This window comes from Saimiri boliviensis, chromosome 14, assembly GCF_048565385.1.
Source record: "Saimiri boliviensis isolate mSaiBol1 chromosome 14, mSaiBol1.pri, whole genome shotgun sequence".
In the NCBI taxonomy this organism is placed as follows: domain Eukaryota; kingdom Metazoa; phylum Chordata; class Mammalia; order Primates; family Cebidae; genus Saimiri; species Saimiri boliviensis.
Window position 1 is genome coordinate 9,253,296 of NC_133462.1, and position 15,034 is coordinate 9,268,329.

General features: G+C 55.6%; 2 protein-coding genes across 4 annotated transcripts; one reads left to right on the forward strand and one right to left on the reverse strand.

Moving 5' to 3' along the window:
• Positions 1–6,054: 6,054 nt before the first annotated feature.
• On the reverse strand, positions 6,055–8,230 carry FGF21 (fibroblast growth factor 21). Its single transcript, XM_003940326.3, has 3 exons — positions 7,811–8,230; positions 7,102–7,205; positions 6,055–6,462 (listed from the first exon to the last, which is right to left on the reverse strand). Exons 1-3 carry the CDS (start codon positions 8,043–8,045, stop codon positions 6,172–6,174), a joined length of 630 nt encoding a protein of 209 aa, XP_003940375.1. The 5' UTR covers positions 8,046–8,230; the 3' UTR covers positions 6,055–6,171.
• Positions 8,231–9,263: 1,033 nt separating this feature from the next.
• Positions 9,264–14,700, forward strand: FUT1 (fucosyltransferase 1 (H blood group)). Of its 3 annotated transcripts, XM_010351038.3 has the most exons (3): positions 10,346–10,433; positions 10,519–10,784; positions 11,789–14,700. In XM_010351038.3, the coding sequence occupies exons 2-3, from the start codon at positions 10,775–10,777 to the stop codon at positions 12,889–12,891; spliced, it is 1,113 nt and encodes a 370-aa protein (XP_010349340.1). In that variant the 5' UTR covers positions 10,346–10,433; positions 10,519–10,774; the 3' UTR covers positions 12,892–14,700. The 3 variants fall into 3 exon arrangements, with proteins under 3 accessions (XP_010349342.1, XP_074242210.1, XP_010349340.1); XM_010351040.3 differs by lacking the exons at positions 10,346–10,433; positions 10,519–10,784 and adding an exon at positions 9,264–10,036; XM_074386109.1 differs by lacking the exon at positions 10,519–10,784 and having other exon boundaries at positions 10,297–10,433.
• The last annotated feature ends 334 nt before the right edge of the window (positions 14,701–15,034 follow it).

The window sequence follows — 15,034 nt, forward strand, 5'->3', positions numbered from 1 at the left end:
GGGTGCAGTGGAGAAGCTGGAAGATGCGGAATAGCCTGGCTCCCCAGGGACCCAGGAGAGACTCGCTCAGCAGAACCTCTTGGAAGGGCAAAGCTCCACACTGACGAAAACCCGTGGGGAAGCCAAAGCCCAGCTGATCCTGGCAGGCGCTCAGAGCGTAAAGCCAAGACAAGGTTCTGATCGGTGGGGGCGGGAACCGAGGAGATGAAGTTTGCTCCTGAATATTGGTGCGGTGGCTGTGCTGAGTGGTTGCATACTGAATACAGTGCTGTGGGGAAACAGCAAACAGTCGACTTATTTATTTATGGTTTATATATTTAATTTTTCGAGTCGGGCTCACTGTCACCCAGGCTGGAGTGCAGTGGCGCAATCTCAGCTCACTGCAACCTCTGCCTCCTGGGTTCAAGCCGTTCTCCCTCAGCCTCCCGAGTGGCTGGGATTACAGGCACGCGCCACCATGCTCGAATAGTTTTGTTTTGTTTTAGATAGAGTCTTGCTCTGTCTCCCAGGGTGGAGTGCAGTGGCATGATCTTGAATTACTACAACCTCTGCCACCTGGGGTTTCAGCAATTCCTGTGCCTCAACCTCCCAAGTAGCTGGGACTACAGGTGTGCACCACCACACCTGGCTAATTTTTGTATTTTTAGTAGAGACGGGGTTTCACCGTGACCTCAGATGATCTGCCCGCCTCCGCCTCCCAAAGTGTTGGAATTACAGGCTTGAGCCACCGTGCCCGGCCAGACCTTTAAGACTTTTAAGGCTCAGAAAGCTATCCTGGCCCACCCTAATGCCAACTGTGAAACTTCCTTCACAGGATACAGCTCTCTTAAATTTGAGAAGATGAAGTTGACTAACTCCACATAGAGGTGTGCACTGGGGAAGCAGTGTCCAGAAGCTTCGTGTCTACCTGGAACCTCTCAACATGACCTCACTTGAAAATACTGTCTTCCTACAGGTAATCAAGTTAAGGTGAGGTTTCACGGAGTTGGAGGGGGGGGTGCTAAATCCTGTATGACTGATATACAAAGAGGGAAATTAAGACAAAGAGGCAGGCACAGTAGCTCACACCTATAATCCCAGCACTTTGGGAGGCCAAGGTGGGAAGATTGCTTGAGTCCAGGAGTTCAAGACCAGCCTGGCCAAAAGAGTGAGACCCCGTCTGTACAAACGTAAAAGTTAAACAACACATCAGGGCCAGGCGTGGTGTCTCAGACCTGTCATCTCAGCACTTTGGGAGGCTGAAGCAAGCACATCACCTGAGGTCAGGAGTTCAAAACAAGCCTGTACAACATGGTGAAACCCGTCTCTACTAAAAATACAAAAATTAGCTGGGCGTGGCAGTGAGTGCTGTAGTCCCAGCTACTTGGGAGGCTGAGGCAGGAGAATTGGTAGAATCTGGGAGGCGGAGGTTACACTAAGCCAAGATCTTACCACTGCACTCCAGCCTGGGCAACAGAGCAAAACAAACAAACAAAAAAACAAACTAACCAGCCATGGTGGTGCACACCTGTGATCCCATCTGTTTAGGAGGCGGCGGTGGGAGGATGGCTTGAGCCCTGGATGTCAAGGGTGCACTGAGCCTTGGTCACGCCAGTACACTCTAGTCTGGGCAACAGAGTGAGACCCTGTCTCTTGAAAAAAAAACTTCTTTTGGGATGAAGTCTCACTCTGTCGTCCAGACTGGAGTGCAGTGGCACTATCTTGGCTCACTGCAACCTCTGCCTCCTGGGTTCAAGTGATTCTCCTGTCGGCCTCCCAGGTAGCTGTGATTATGGGCGCACGCCACCACGCCGGGCTAATTTTTGTATTTTTAGTAGAGATGGGGTTTCATCACGTTGATCAGGCTGGTCTCGAACTCCTGACTTCATCATTTACCCGCCTTGGCCTCCCAAAGTGCTGGGATTACAGGTGTAAGCCACCTCACCCAGCCTAAAAAAGAAATTTCAAAAAGATACACACAAAGGGGAGAAGCCATATGAAGGTGAAGCATCTGTAATTTGCTAATATTCAGCAGAAGCCGGAAGAAACAATGAAGGGTTTCCTACTGGAGCCTTCAGAGAGTGTGTGTCCCTGCTGACGCCTGGATTTTGCTAATCCCCTAGAACTGTGAGAGAATACATTTTTGGTTTTTATAACACCAAGTATGTGATTGGCTGGAGGCAGTGGCTCACGCCTGTAATCCCAGCACATTGGGAAGCTGAGACTGGTGGATCGCCTGAGGTCAGGAGTTGGAGACCAGCCTGGCCAATATGGTGACTTCGTCTCTACTTAAAATACAAAAATTAGCTGGGCGTGATGGTGCATGCCTGTCATCACAGCTAATTGAGAGACTGAGGCAGGAGAATTGCTTGAACCCAGGAGGCGGAGGTTGCAGTGAGCTGAGATTGCACCACTGCACTCCAGCCTGGTGACAGAGTGAGACTCTGTCTCAAAAAAAAAAAAAAAAAAAAATCAGAAGTGAAAGCTAAATTAGAATGAGCACAAGAGGAAATAGACACAACAAAGAAAAAACACTTTTTTTTTTGAGATAGGGTCTTGCTCTGTAGGCCACTTGTTCCGGAGTGCACTGGTGCAGTAATAACTCACTGCAGCCTCCACCTTCTGGACTCAGGTGAGCCTCCCCACTCAGCCTCCCCCCTCAGTCTCCCGAGTAGCTGGGGCCACAGGCATGTGCCACCACACCTGGCTAATTTTTGTATTTTTTGTAGAGACAAGAGTCTCGATATATTGCCCAGGCTTGTCTCAAACTCCTGGTCTCAAACAGTCCTCCCCACTCAGCCTCCGAAAGTGCTGGGGTTACAGGCATGAGCCACATGGCTCGTCTATTTTGTTATTTTTTAGAGACCGGATCTCACTACGTCGCCCAGGCTGGACTGCAGTGGCACAGCCACCATCGCTTTCCCTCCCCGCTCAGCCTCCAGGGTAGCTGAAATTTTAATTTTTGTAGAGATGGTGTCTCATTATGTTGCCCAGGCTGGTCTCAAACTCCTGGCCTCAAGCAATCCTTTCCCCTCAGCCTCCCAAAGTGCTGGGATTGCAGGCGCGAGCCACTGCACCTGGCCAACTTTTACAAAGTATTTGGGATTCAGATTTTACTCAATCAAAGAGCAATCTAGAGTCACCCGCAGCCCCTACAGCCAATGCTTGAGTGTGGAATCTCTGTCAATAAATTCACCCAATTCAACATTCAACTGCTTCCATCCTGGCCCACCATCCCCCAGATATCCCGTCCCAGAGCAGCCTCTCAGTGTGGGTTCTTGTCAATATCGGTGGGCAAGGACGGGCCTGCGCTTCTCCGGGTGCCTATGGGGGCTCCTGACCGCCACTCGGTGCAGCTCAGCCTGTGCGGCCGGCCAGGAGCTGGGGCTGGATGCAGGTCTAGAGCTTCAAGAGCTGGTGGGCTGGACCCTGTGGAGGACTGGCCGACGCGGGACCCCAGACGGTCCAGATGAGGAAAGGGGCTCCTGCTAGAAGGGGGGCGACAGGATTTTGAGTGCAAGGCGCTCAGATACAGTGAAGTGTGCACATTTGAACACATTTCTCAGCTTTCCTTCCTGCCTTTTCTCTCTCTGGGTCTCTGTCCCCCTCTCTCTCTGGATCTGTGTCGCCCCCTGTCTCGGTTTCCGTTCACCTCTCTCTCTGGATCTCTGTCCAACCTCTCTCTCTGGGTCTCTGTTCCCCTCTCTCTCTGGGTCTCTGTCGCCTCCTCTCTCTCTGGTTCTCTGTCCCCCTCTCTCTCTGGATCTGTGTCGCCCCCTGTCTCGGTTTCCGTTCACCTCTCTCTCTGGATCTCTGTCCAACCTCTCTCTCTGGGTCTCTGTTCCCCTCTCTCTCTGGGTCTCTTTCCACCTCTCTCTCTGGGTCTGTGTCCCCGTCTCTGGGTCTCTGTCCCCCTTTCTCTCTCTGGGTCTCTGTATCCCCCTCTCGGGGTCTCTGTCCACCTCTCTCTCTGGGTCTTTGTCCCCCCTCTGTCTTTGGGTCTCTGTCCCCCTCTCTCTTTGGGTCTCTGTCCCCCTCTCTCTTTGGGTCTCTGTCCCCCTCTCTCTCTGGGTCTCTTTCCACCTCTCTCTCTGGGTCTCTGTCCCCCCTCTCTCTGGGTCCTTGTCCCCCTCTCTCTGGGTCTCTGTCCCTTTCTCTGTCTAGGTCTCTGTCCCCCTTTCTCTCTCTTGGTCTCTGTTCCCCGCCTCTGGGTCTCTGTCCACCTCTCTCTCTTGGTCTCTGTCCCTCCTCTGTCTGGGTCTCTGTCCGCCTCTCTCTGGGTCTCCGTCTCCCTTGTCAGTGAGTCTCTGTCCCCCCTCTCTCTCTGGGTCTCTCTCTCTCTCTCTCTCTCTCTCTCTCTCTCTGGATCTCTTTCTGCCTCTCTCTGGGTCTTTGTCTCCCCCTCTGGATCTCTGCACACACATCAGGTCCCTCATCCCCCTTCTTTCTGGGTGTCTGTCTCTTCCCTTCCCTCTGGGTCCGTGTCTCCTGGTCTCCAGCCTGGCATGGCGGGCCAGTGGGAACCGGGTCTTGATGGTGCCCAGGGCTCTCACATCCTTTTCACACTGCCCACCTCACTTTTTCTTGACAGCAGGAGGTGGACTTTTCTGACAAGGAGCTAATGTCTCACCTGAGTCACCCCCGGGGCCTAAACCACTGCCTGGAAGCTTTGTGAAATTTCAAATTGTTTCTTTCCCTTGACTGAGCTGGGCTTGTGCTATCGGAGTGGAAAGCTGCACTTTCTACAGATGCTGACTTTCATTTATCCCTCCACTGCCCTCGGCCACCCACAGTTATGCCCTTTCAACTTCCACGTTTCTCTCACTTGAACTTTGGACTTAACACAAAGGGTCCGAGGTGACAGATTCCACCCTGGGCTGCAGATGCGGGGGCTGGCCCAGGCCCGCTTCCTTCCCACCAAGAAGTAACTTGAAGGACAATATGGAAATCTCAGTTGTGTGAGGGGAGGGAGACCGGGCAGTGTGCTTGCTAGGACTGGAATCTATGACACGCATTACATAAGGAACGCAAGAAGGAGTCCCAGCCGGAGTCCGTTCTGGGCGTGGTGGTACACACCTGTAGTCCCAGGCTGAGGCAGGAGAATTGATTGAACCTGGGAGGCGGAGGTGGCAGTGAGATCGTGCCACTGTACTCCAGCCTTGGCAGCAGAGACTCCATCTCAAAAATAATAAAAATAAAAATAGGGCCGGCGCGGTGGCTCACTCCTATAATCCCAGCAATTTGGGAGGCCGAGGCAGGCAGATCACCTGAGGTCAGGAGTTCGAGACCAGCATGGCCAATGTGGAGAAACCCCGTCTCTACTAAAAACACAAAATTAGCTGGGCATGGTAGCGCATGCCTGTAATCCCAGCTACTCGGGAGGCTGAGGCAGGAGAATTGGCTGAACCCAGAAGGCAGAGGTTGCGGTGAGCCGAGATGGCGCCACTGCACTCCAGCCTGGGAAACAAGAGCAAAACTCCGTCTTAAAAAATAAATAAATAAATAAATGCTGGGCACAGTGGCTTACACGTGTAATCCTGTCTCAGCCTCCCAAAGTGCTGGGGTTATAGGCATGAGCCACCAAGCCCGGCTTATTTATTTATTTATTTATTTATTTAGAGACTTTTTGAGTCTTGCTCTGTCATCCAGGCTAGAGTACAGTGGTGCGATCTGGGCTCACCGCAACCTCCGCCTCCCGGGTTCAAGCTATTCTCCTGCCTCAGCCTCCTGAATAGCTGGGATTACAGGCATGTGCCACCACCATGCCCAGCTAATTTTGTATTTTTAGTAGAGATGGGGTTTCACCATCATGTTGATCAGGCTGGTCTTGAACTCCTGACCTTGTGATCCACCTGCCTTGACCTCCCAAAGTGCTGGTATTACAGGCATGAGCCACTGCGCCCGGCCAGTCTTGCCCTCTCAAAGAGCAGGGATAGCCCAGACTCCCTGGGGACACTTTAGCAGGATAGAAAAGTTAGGCCCAGCGGGAAGCCAGGACGCCAGACTAACATGAAGGGGGGCTGGAAGGGCGACAAGGAAGCAGATCCCATTTCTTCCCTCAGACACTCACACATGTTCACGGTTAGCCTCCTCTCCAACTCTTTATTATCTCAAGTAAGAAAAATAAAAAAATAAATAAGATAAATAACCTAATAAATAAAGAGGAGATGCAACAGTAAACAGCCCGTGACCTCAGGAAGTGTAGCTGGGGCTTTGGCCTTGGGAAGGCCCCACCATGCTCAGAGGGTCTGAGGAGCCCACATCGGGGGGCTCGGGGGCCAGGATTCCTGGCGCCTCGGGGGGTTCGGGGGGCAGGCCTGGTAGCGGCAGGAAGCGAGCTGGTCCTCGAGGTGCAGGGTCCCAGGGTGGGGACCTGCCCCCCGGCAGGTGCAGCGGGAGGCTGTGGGCCACGGACTGGTACACATTGTATCCGTCCTCAAGAAGCAGCTCCCGGAAGCTGCAGGCCTCGGGGTCAAAGTAGAGCTAGCAGACAAAGAACAGGATCAGAGACAGCGTTCCTCTATGTTTTCCTGTTGCAGGACCCACGATTCAGGCCCATCCCTCCTCCCTCAGACCCAGGAGTCCAGGCCCAGCCCCTCTAGGTAACAAACACTGACAGGAGATTGCTTTTCTACCCCAGATCAGTCCTGCAGGGCCCCGGCTGTCAGTGCAGACTTCAGAGAGAAGAGCGTTCCAGCCCTCGGAGCAGTCAGTGCTCTCTCAGGCCAGGCTGGGGGGTTCCCCTAGCACCCAAGATCCTGGTCACTTTCCTGGCCATGGCTTCCCCGAGTGTCCCTGTGCCCAGCATGAGCTGTGCTCACAGGGACCATGTGGGCAGGGGCAGGTGTCACTGAGAACGAGACGATCATCCCTGAGTCTCAGGCCAGGCTGGCTCCACACGTCACATGATTGAGTTCATGGTGCCTTGGCCTGGGCCTCAGTTTCCTCATCTTGCAAACACTGATGACAACAACCTCAACTTCCAAAGGTTGCCATGAGTTCAGGGCGTGCAGAGCGACTAGAATAGTCTGGCTCTGGGGGATGAGCAAGACAGGGCACCCCTGGCCGTGAGGACGGACCCAGGAGGAGCAGTGGGTGCTGAGGAGGGTCCCGGAAACTCACCGATCCGTACAGGGCCCCGTCCGGCCTCTGGCACAGGAACCTGGAGGTCTTGACTCCCAAGATTTGAATAACCCCTGGCTTTAAGGCTTTCAGCTGCAAGAGACCTAAGGGAAGAAAGCGGTAAGGCGCCTAGAGCAGGCGTCCCCAAACTACAGCCCTCGGGCCGCATGCGGCCCCCTGAGGCCATTTATCTGGCCCCCGCCGCACTTCAGGAAGGGGCACCTCTTTCATTGGTGGTCAGCGAGAGGAGCGCAGTATGTGGCGGCCCTCCAATGGTCTGAGGGACGGTGAACTGGCCCCCTGTGTAAAAAGTCTGGGGACGCCTGGCCTAGAGGAACTCTTCCACCCTGCTCTGTCCCAGCCCTAGGAGTCCAGGCGAAGCCCCCTCCTCCCTCAGACCCAGGAGTCCAGACCCCAGCGCCTCCTCCCTCAGACCCAGGAGTCCAGACCCCAGCGCCTCCTCCCTCAGACCCAGGAGTCCAGACCCCAGCGCCTCCTCCCTCAGACCCAGGAGTCCAGGCCCCAGCCCCTCCTCCCTCAGACCCAGGAGTCCAGACCCCAGCGCCTCCTCCCTCAGACCCAGGAGTCCAGGCCCCAGCGCCTCCTCCCTCAGACCCAGGAGTCCAGGCCCCAGCCCCTCCTCCCTCAGACCCAGGAGTCCAGACCCCAGCCCCTCCTCCCTCAGACTCAGGCCCTGGCCCACACTCACTTTCGGGGCTCTGGTGGGCAGCCCCCGCCACCGTGCCATCTTCCCTGATCTCCAGGTGGGCTTCTGTCTGCTGAGCGTCATCTGTGTAGAGGTACCGCTGCCGGACTTGGCCTCCAAATTGCAGGAGGGGACTAGAGTCAGGGATGGGGTATGCCTGGCAGGTTCCCAGCAGGAGACCAGCCAACACAGAGACCCACAGTGCAGGGCGCTCCAACGCGACCTCCTCCGAGCCCATCAATGGCTCAGGTCCTCAGGCGACGTCCAGGGTGTGAGTGGGAGAAGCTGAGTGGTCTAGATCCGTGCCAGATTCTGCTTGTCCCGGTGAGCAGACCCACAGATCGCTGCTCAGGTGCCCTGAGGGCCTGGGTCCTCTTTCAGGTGGATCCTTAGCTGACAGGACACCCCTGTGTTTTGGGATAGATGCAGGAGCTCCAGAATTTATAACCAGACAGTTCCGCCCAATCAGCCTCCCTGCGCCTGAACCATGATATTTGACCCACTTGGCAGGAGCTAGAATTCCATCGTGGCAAGGGCAGCCTGAATGGATGGATGATGCAATCTGGGGGTCCTTTCAATGGGGGGCTGGACTCCTGAGTCTAGGAGACGAGGGAGAAGAGAATCGGGTTAGCTGGGACTCAGATGAAAGGGGCTGGGCGCCCAGATTCCTGAGTCTCAGAGAGAAGGATCTGGGGTCTCGAGCTCCTGAGTTGGAGGAAGGAGGGGAGCTGGGATCCTGGAAAAACCACCTCTTGGCTCATTCATGCAGATCTCCAGAACAAGGGAAATTTCTGACCCCTATCTGAATTTCTAAGTTTGAGGGGAGGGCATGGTCTGACACAGTTTCCTTGATCCTCAGCAAGGTGGCAATTGCTGTATGAAAAAGTGACCTCGGGAGAGACACGGTGCCCTGCCTTGGAAGCCTCTCGCCTGGCTGTGGGCCGACCTCAGCCTCCTCTGCCCCTGCTCAGATGCTCGGACCCTGGGCATCGCAGCATCCTCCTCCCTGATGCAATCCTGGTGTTTCTTTCACCAGAGAAGCCATGCCAGGCTCAGGCAGGTGCTCCTAAAATAACCTGGGGGGAGGGGTGGGTGAGCGTCTCGGACTGGTGTTGGCAGCCGAGCCAGGCTCTGAAATGGGCACCCAGAGGGAAGACAGGCTGGCTAACTTCCTGGAGCCCCTAAGAGTGCAAGGATAGGACTTCTACATCTGAGGGGGGAGGGGCAGGGGACTTGGACTCCTGGGTCTGAGGGAGGAGGGGCTGGTCCTGGACTCCTGGGTCTGAGGGAGGAGGGGTTGGGGTCTGGACTCCTGGGTCTGAAGGAGGAGGGGTCCTGAGTCTGGACTCCTGGGTCTGAGAAAGGAGAGGTCTTAGGTCTGGACTCCTGGGTCTGAGGGAGGAGGGGTTGGGGTCTGGACTCCTGGGTCTGAGGGAGGAGGGGTTGGGGATCTGAACTCCTGGGTCTGAGGGAGGAGGGGCGGGACTTCTGGGTGTGAGGGGAAGGGTCTTGGGTGCTTGGAGTCCTGAGCTTGGAGAGATGATGGTTAAACTTCTGGGAATCAAGTCGAACTCCTGAGTCCTTGACACTGATGTATGTTGAGTGGAGGGTCAGCATGCCCTGCTCCGGGTTGGCGATGCTGGAGGTGGGCCTTGGACCAGAGAAAATGCTTTAAGTGACACGCAGGCAGAGGCCTCCGTTCCTGGTGCCCGCCGCCACGGGCGCTGCCGACGGCCCGGGAAGCAGACCCTGTGCCCCTCCAGTCTTCACTGTTGGAATGGCTGCTTCCGCGCAGTGCAGGTTTGGAAGGTAGCAGTGTGGCACGGGACCCTAGAATTCTCCAAAAGGAGCCACTAGAGGCTGGGATTCTGGAATTTAAGTGTGGACGGGGTGGTGGGTGCGAGATCAGAGACCCTGGTGGGCGCGGGGACACCTGCAGGCTGGAAGCCCCCCGTGCGCTCCCGCGGCAGCCTGGCAAACAGGTTCTCCATCCCCGGGGAGGACGCGGCAGGAGGCGGAGGATCGCCCCACTCGCCAGGACCAGGTGCGGGGGCCCTGCCCGGCCGCTGGGGCGTGGCCAGGCTCGAAGCACCCAGGTGCCTGGGGCCGACTCTAAGCCCTGGCGCCGGGAAGGATAGGGCGGCGGATTGGACCTCCCGGCTCCAGCTTTGCAGCTGGGCGCGCGGCCTCCGGGTCCACGCAAGGATGCGGCGGCTGCTCGGAAGCCAGGTAAGCTGCCCGGGGTGAAGTTCTCTTGCAGGTCAATGCCGGGGCGGCGGGGCGGGCCGCGGTCCCTTGCATCCCGGATCTGGGCAGTGGTGGGTCCAGGGGCCATCGCCCTAGCCCCGGGCACTGGGGCTCGGCGTCAGAGGAGGGGCGGGGCTCCATCTTCTTGGCACCTGTCCGGCCCGGGAGGGCGGAGGCTGCTAACCTCCTGGCCGCGCCCCCTCCTTCCTCCCCTCCGCAAGCCCTCGCTGCCAGTCCGGGCAGGCTGCGCGGAGGGAAGGGCTGCGGGGCCGGAGAGCCGGGCGCCTGGCGTTCCTGGGGCCGCCGGATATGGCCAGCCTTGGCGGACGGCGAGCTCTGGCCACCCGAAGCGTGGATCTGCCCCCTTCAAGGAGCTCAGGTAAGTGGGGACTGCGGGTGCCTGGGACCTAGGAACAGCTCCTTCAGAGCCGGAAGAAGAGGTACAACCCCAGCCTCTTCTCCAGGTCTTCCTAAGGCCCTCGGACTCTCCACCACCTCCCCAGCCATTACTCCTCCGGGACCAAGATCCTCCTTTCGCTCCTGATCCTCCAGCCTCTCTTGTTTCACATGGGCTGTTTCTTCCCATCCACACCTCTGTGGTGGATTGTGCCCCTCACAGGCAGGTACCCCTGAGAATCAGGCTGGTGGAAGGAGGGATCAGTGGACCTTACAGGAGGGGAGACTCGAGATTCCTGCAGGAAAGGTGCAGAAAGCTGCACCATGGCTATCGGTGTGTTTTGCTTTGTTTTTTGTTGTTTGGTTTGGTTTGGTTTTTAGACAGGGTCCCTCTCTATCTCCCAGGCTGGAGTGCAGCAGTGCTATCGTGGTTTACAGTGGGATGCACTCACCATACATAGCTCCTGTGTAGCTGAGACCACAGACACATGACATCATGCCAAGCTGATTTTCTTTTTCTTTTTTCTTCTTTCTCTTTCCTTTCCTCCTTCCTCCCTCCCTCCCTCTCTCCCTCCCTACCTTCCTCCTTCTCTCTCTTTTTCTTTCTTTCTATCTCTCTCTCTTTCTTTCTTTCTTTCTTTCTTTCTTTCTGAGATGGAGCTTCACTCTTTTGCCCAGGCTGGAGTGCAATGGTGTGATCTCGGCCCACAGCAGCCTCCTACTCCTGGGTTCAAGTGATTCTCCTGCCTCAGCCTCCTGAGTAGCTGGGATTACAGGCATGCGCCACCACACCCGGCTAATTTTGTATTTTTAGTTGAGATGGGGTTTCACCATGTTGGTCAGGCTGGTCTTGAACTCCCGACCTCAGGTGATCCGCCTGCCTTGGCCTCCCAAAGTGCTGAGATTATAGGCCTGAACCACCACGCCCAGGCCATGCCAAGCTAATTTTAATTTTTTTTTTTTTTTTTTATGTTAAAGTAGAATCTTGCTCTGTTGCCCAGGCTGATCTGGAACTCCCAGGCTCAAGAGATCCTCCCTCAGCTCCCAATATGCTGGGCTGACAGGTGTGGGCCGCAGTGCCCAGCCAAACCATGGCTACCTTGAAAACCACTTCCCTGTCTTCCTGTTTCCCATGCCCAGAGATCCCAAAGCTCTCATCCCTCAAATCTAGGACTCAGACTCTCCCTAACTCAGCCCAAGGACTGTAAACCTTTAACTTCCTCTTTCCCTGGGATGGAGAGAAAATGAAACCCAGGCCTCCCTCTCCTCCCCCATCGCTCCTCAGCCGGCCCTGCTCAGCCTCTGCGCATCTGCTAATTCTCCTTTCCTCCCCTGCAGCCATGTGGCCGCGGAGCCATCGTCACCTCTGTCTGGCCTTCCTGCTAGTCTGTGTCCTCTCTGCAATCTCCTTCCTCATCCACTTCCACCAAGACAGCATTCGACACGGCCTAGGCCTGTCGGTCCTGTGTCCAGACCGCCGCCTGGTGACACCCGCCGTGGCCATCTTTTGTCTGCCGGGTACCCCGATGAGCCCCAACACCTCCTCTCCCTGTCCCCAGCACCCTGCCTCCCTCTCCGGCACCTGGACTATCTACCCCGATGGCCGGTTTGGTAACCAGATGGGGCAGTATGCCACGCTGCTGGCTCTGGCCCAGCTCAACGGCCGCCGAGCCTTCATCCTGCCCGCCATGCACGCCGCGCTGGCCCCGGTCTTCCGCATCACGCTGCCCGTGCTGGCCCCAGAGGTGGACAGCCGCACGCCCTGGCAGGAGCTGCGGCTTCACGACTGGATGTCGGAGGAGTATGCAGACTTGGGGGATCCTTTCCTGAAGCTCTCCGGCTTCCCCTGCTCCTGGACTTTCTTCCATCACCTCCGGGAACAGATCCGCAGTGAGTTCACGCTGCACGACCACCTTCGCGAAGAGGCGCAGAGCGTGCTGCGGCGGCTCCGCCTGGGGCGCTCGGGGGCCCGGCCGCGCACCTTCGTGGGCGTCCACGTGCGCCGTGGGGACTACCTGCAGGTGATGCCGCAGCGCTGGAAGGGCGTGGTGGCCAACAGCGCCTACCTCCGGGAGGCCATGGACTGGTTCCGGGCACGGCACGAAGCCCCGGTGTTTGTGGTCACCAGCAACGGCATGGAGTGGTGTAGAGAAAACATCGACGCCTCCAAGGGCGACGTGATGTTTGCCGGCGACGGACAGGAGGCTTCGCCGTGGAAAGACTTTGCCCTGCTCGCGCAGTGCAACCACACCATCATGACCATCGGCACCTTCGGCTTCTGGGCTGCCTACCTGGCTGGCGGAGACACTGTCTACCTGGCCAACTTCACCCTGCCAGACTCTGAGTTCCTGAAGATCTTTAAGCCCGAGGCCGCCTTCCTGCCCGAGTGGGTGGGCATTAACGCAGACCTGTCTCCACTCTGGCCACTGGCTGAACCTTGAGAGCTGGGGAGACTTTCCGGAATAGCCTGATCTTTCTAGAGCCAGCAGTCTGTGGCTCCAGGAGCCTGGCCTCTTCTGGAGAAGCTTATGGTGTTCCTGAAGCCAATGGGCACCCTTTTCCAGAGCGATTCTAGTTGGGAGAGTTGGAGAGAAGGGGGACCTTTCTGGAACTGTCTGAACATCTAGAACTAGCAAAATGTCTTTTTTCTGATGGCTGGCAGGCAGTTCTAGAAGCCACAGTGCCCACCTGCTCTTCCCAGCCCATATCTAGAGTAGTTCCAGATGGCTGCCCCCAGGAATAGAAAACTCTCCCTCTGCTCTTTTCTAGAAAAGGTTTACGGCTCCCCTGGGTCCTCAGAAGACTGAGGGAACACATGGTTGGTCCAGAGCAAGCATTCAGCGAGTCCCATTCTGTGTTTCTGAAGTGATTCTAGAGGAAGACTTGTTCTAGAGAGGGCCAGGTTCGATGCCTATGAAGAACCCTGCAGGGCCCTTCTGGAGGGGATGGGGTTCTGGAAATCCAGATAACTAAGGTGAAGAATCTTTTTGGTTTTTTGGTTTTGGAGACAGGGTCTTGCTCTGTTGCCCAGGCTGGAGTCTGGAGTGTGGTGTCACCTCAAATGCCTCAGCTCAAGGGATCTTCCTGCCTCAGCCTGCTGAATAGCTAGGACTACAGATGCACACCACTACACCTGGCTAATTTTTGTATTTTTAGCAGAGTCGGGGTTTTACTATGTTGGCCAGGATGGTCTCAAACTCCTGACCTCATGATCCACCTGCCTCAGCCTCCTGAAATGCTGGGATTACAGGCATGAGCCGCCGTGCCTGGCCCAGCTAACTTTTTTTTTTTTTAATGTTTTATTTTTGTAGAGACAAGACCTTGTGATATTGTCCAGTCTGTTGTTGAACTCCTGGCCTCAAGCAGTCCTCCCACTTTGGCCTCCCAGAATACTGGGATTACAGACGTGGCCAAGTGAAGAATCTAATGAATGTACAACTAGAAGCTCAGTGCCCAGCATTGCTGGAAAGATCAAAGACATGAAAGACAAACCATCTCTAGTTGGTCAGTGTCTTGCTCTGTTCACAGTCTCTGGAAAAACTGGGGTAGTTGTTGAGCAGAGTGGGAATCTGTCCAACCCGGTCCCCAGCCCCTCAAAGACTTTTTTTCATTTGTTTTGAGTCGACAGGCTAAAATGTGAAGGTGGGGTGAGGGAATCACTGCTCAATGGTGCAGCTTCTGGAGCAGAACTTTCCAGGCATCCAAGAACACTTCTTTTTTTAAAATCGTGAACTGCCAAGACCTGCATATTATTGACTCTGAGTTCAGGTTGCCGCTCACAATGAAGAAAGTTGGTCTTTCTCTGCAGGTGGGGCGGCTGGGGGTTTGGGATCTGTTTTCCGGAAGTGTGCAGGCATAAACACACCCTCTGTGCTTGTGAAAAGCTGGCAGGTGTTGTGCTCATTGCTAATCATTGTCTGCCCCTAAATTCATGAAATCACTACCTCTGGCTTTGGGCAGGTCTGGGATAAAAGGATCCAAAGGTATGCAGACCTTGGACCCAGCCTCAAACCCAGGCAGGAGGGCGCGGTCTGGCCAAGGTGGACAGGATTGTTGAGATCTCGGGAGTCCCCTGCTGTTTTTTTGGAGGGTGAAAGAAGAGTCAACTCTGATCACATCCCCCATCTACTCATCCTGCCTCGAGGCTTCTCAGGGAGTTACAGTTACAGTGAAATTGTACAGTTACAATACAGTTCCCAACTCAGCTGCCATAGGTAAGAGAGCAGGAGGTATGAATTAAAAGCCCACTGCACCAATCCCTGTCTCTGCGGCTTTTTTGGAGCAAGAATTCTCTCTCTCTCTCTGTGTGTGTGTGTGTGTGTGTGTGTGTGTGTGTGTGTGTGTGTGTGTAAGTGGGTAAGAGTGGAGGAAAGGGGGGCGCTTCTAAGGCCTTTTTTTTTTTTTTTTTTTTTTTTTTTGGAGACGGAGTCTCGCTCTGTGGCTAGGCTGGAGTGCAGTGGCATGATCTGGGTTCACTGCAACCTCCACCTCCCCAGTTCAAGCGATTCTCCTGCTTCAGCCTCATAAGCAGCTGAGACAACAGGCACACACCATCCCGCCCAGCATTTTTTTTTTTTTTTTTTT

Coding starts and splice junctions, on each gene's coding strand:
- FUT1 (XM_074386109.1), top strand. CDS start 10,364: ATGGCCAGCCTTGGCGGACGGCGAGCTCTGGCCACCCGAAGCGTGGAT. Junction 10,434..11,788: donor GCCCCCTTCAAGGAGCTCAG/GTAAGTGGGGAC, acceptor CCTCCCCTGCAG/CCATGTGGCCGCGGAGCCAT.
- FGF21 (XM_003940326.3), bottom strand. CDS start 8,045: ATGGGCTCGGAGGAGGTCGCGTTGGAGCGCCCTGCACTGTGGGTCTCT. Junction 7,206..7,810: donor TGCCCACCAGAGCCCCGAAA/GTGAGTGTGGGC, acceptor TTCTTCCCTTAG/GTCTCTTGCAGCTGAAAGCC. Junction 6,463..7,101: donor ACGGGGCCCTGTACGGATCG/GTGAGTTTCCGG, acceptor TTTGTCTGCTAG/CTCTACTTTGACCCCGAGGC.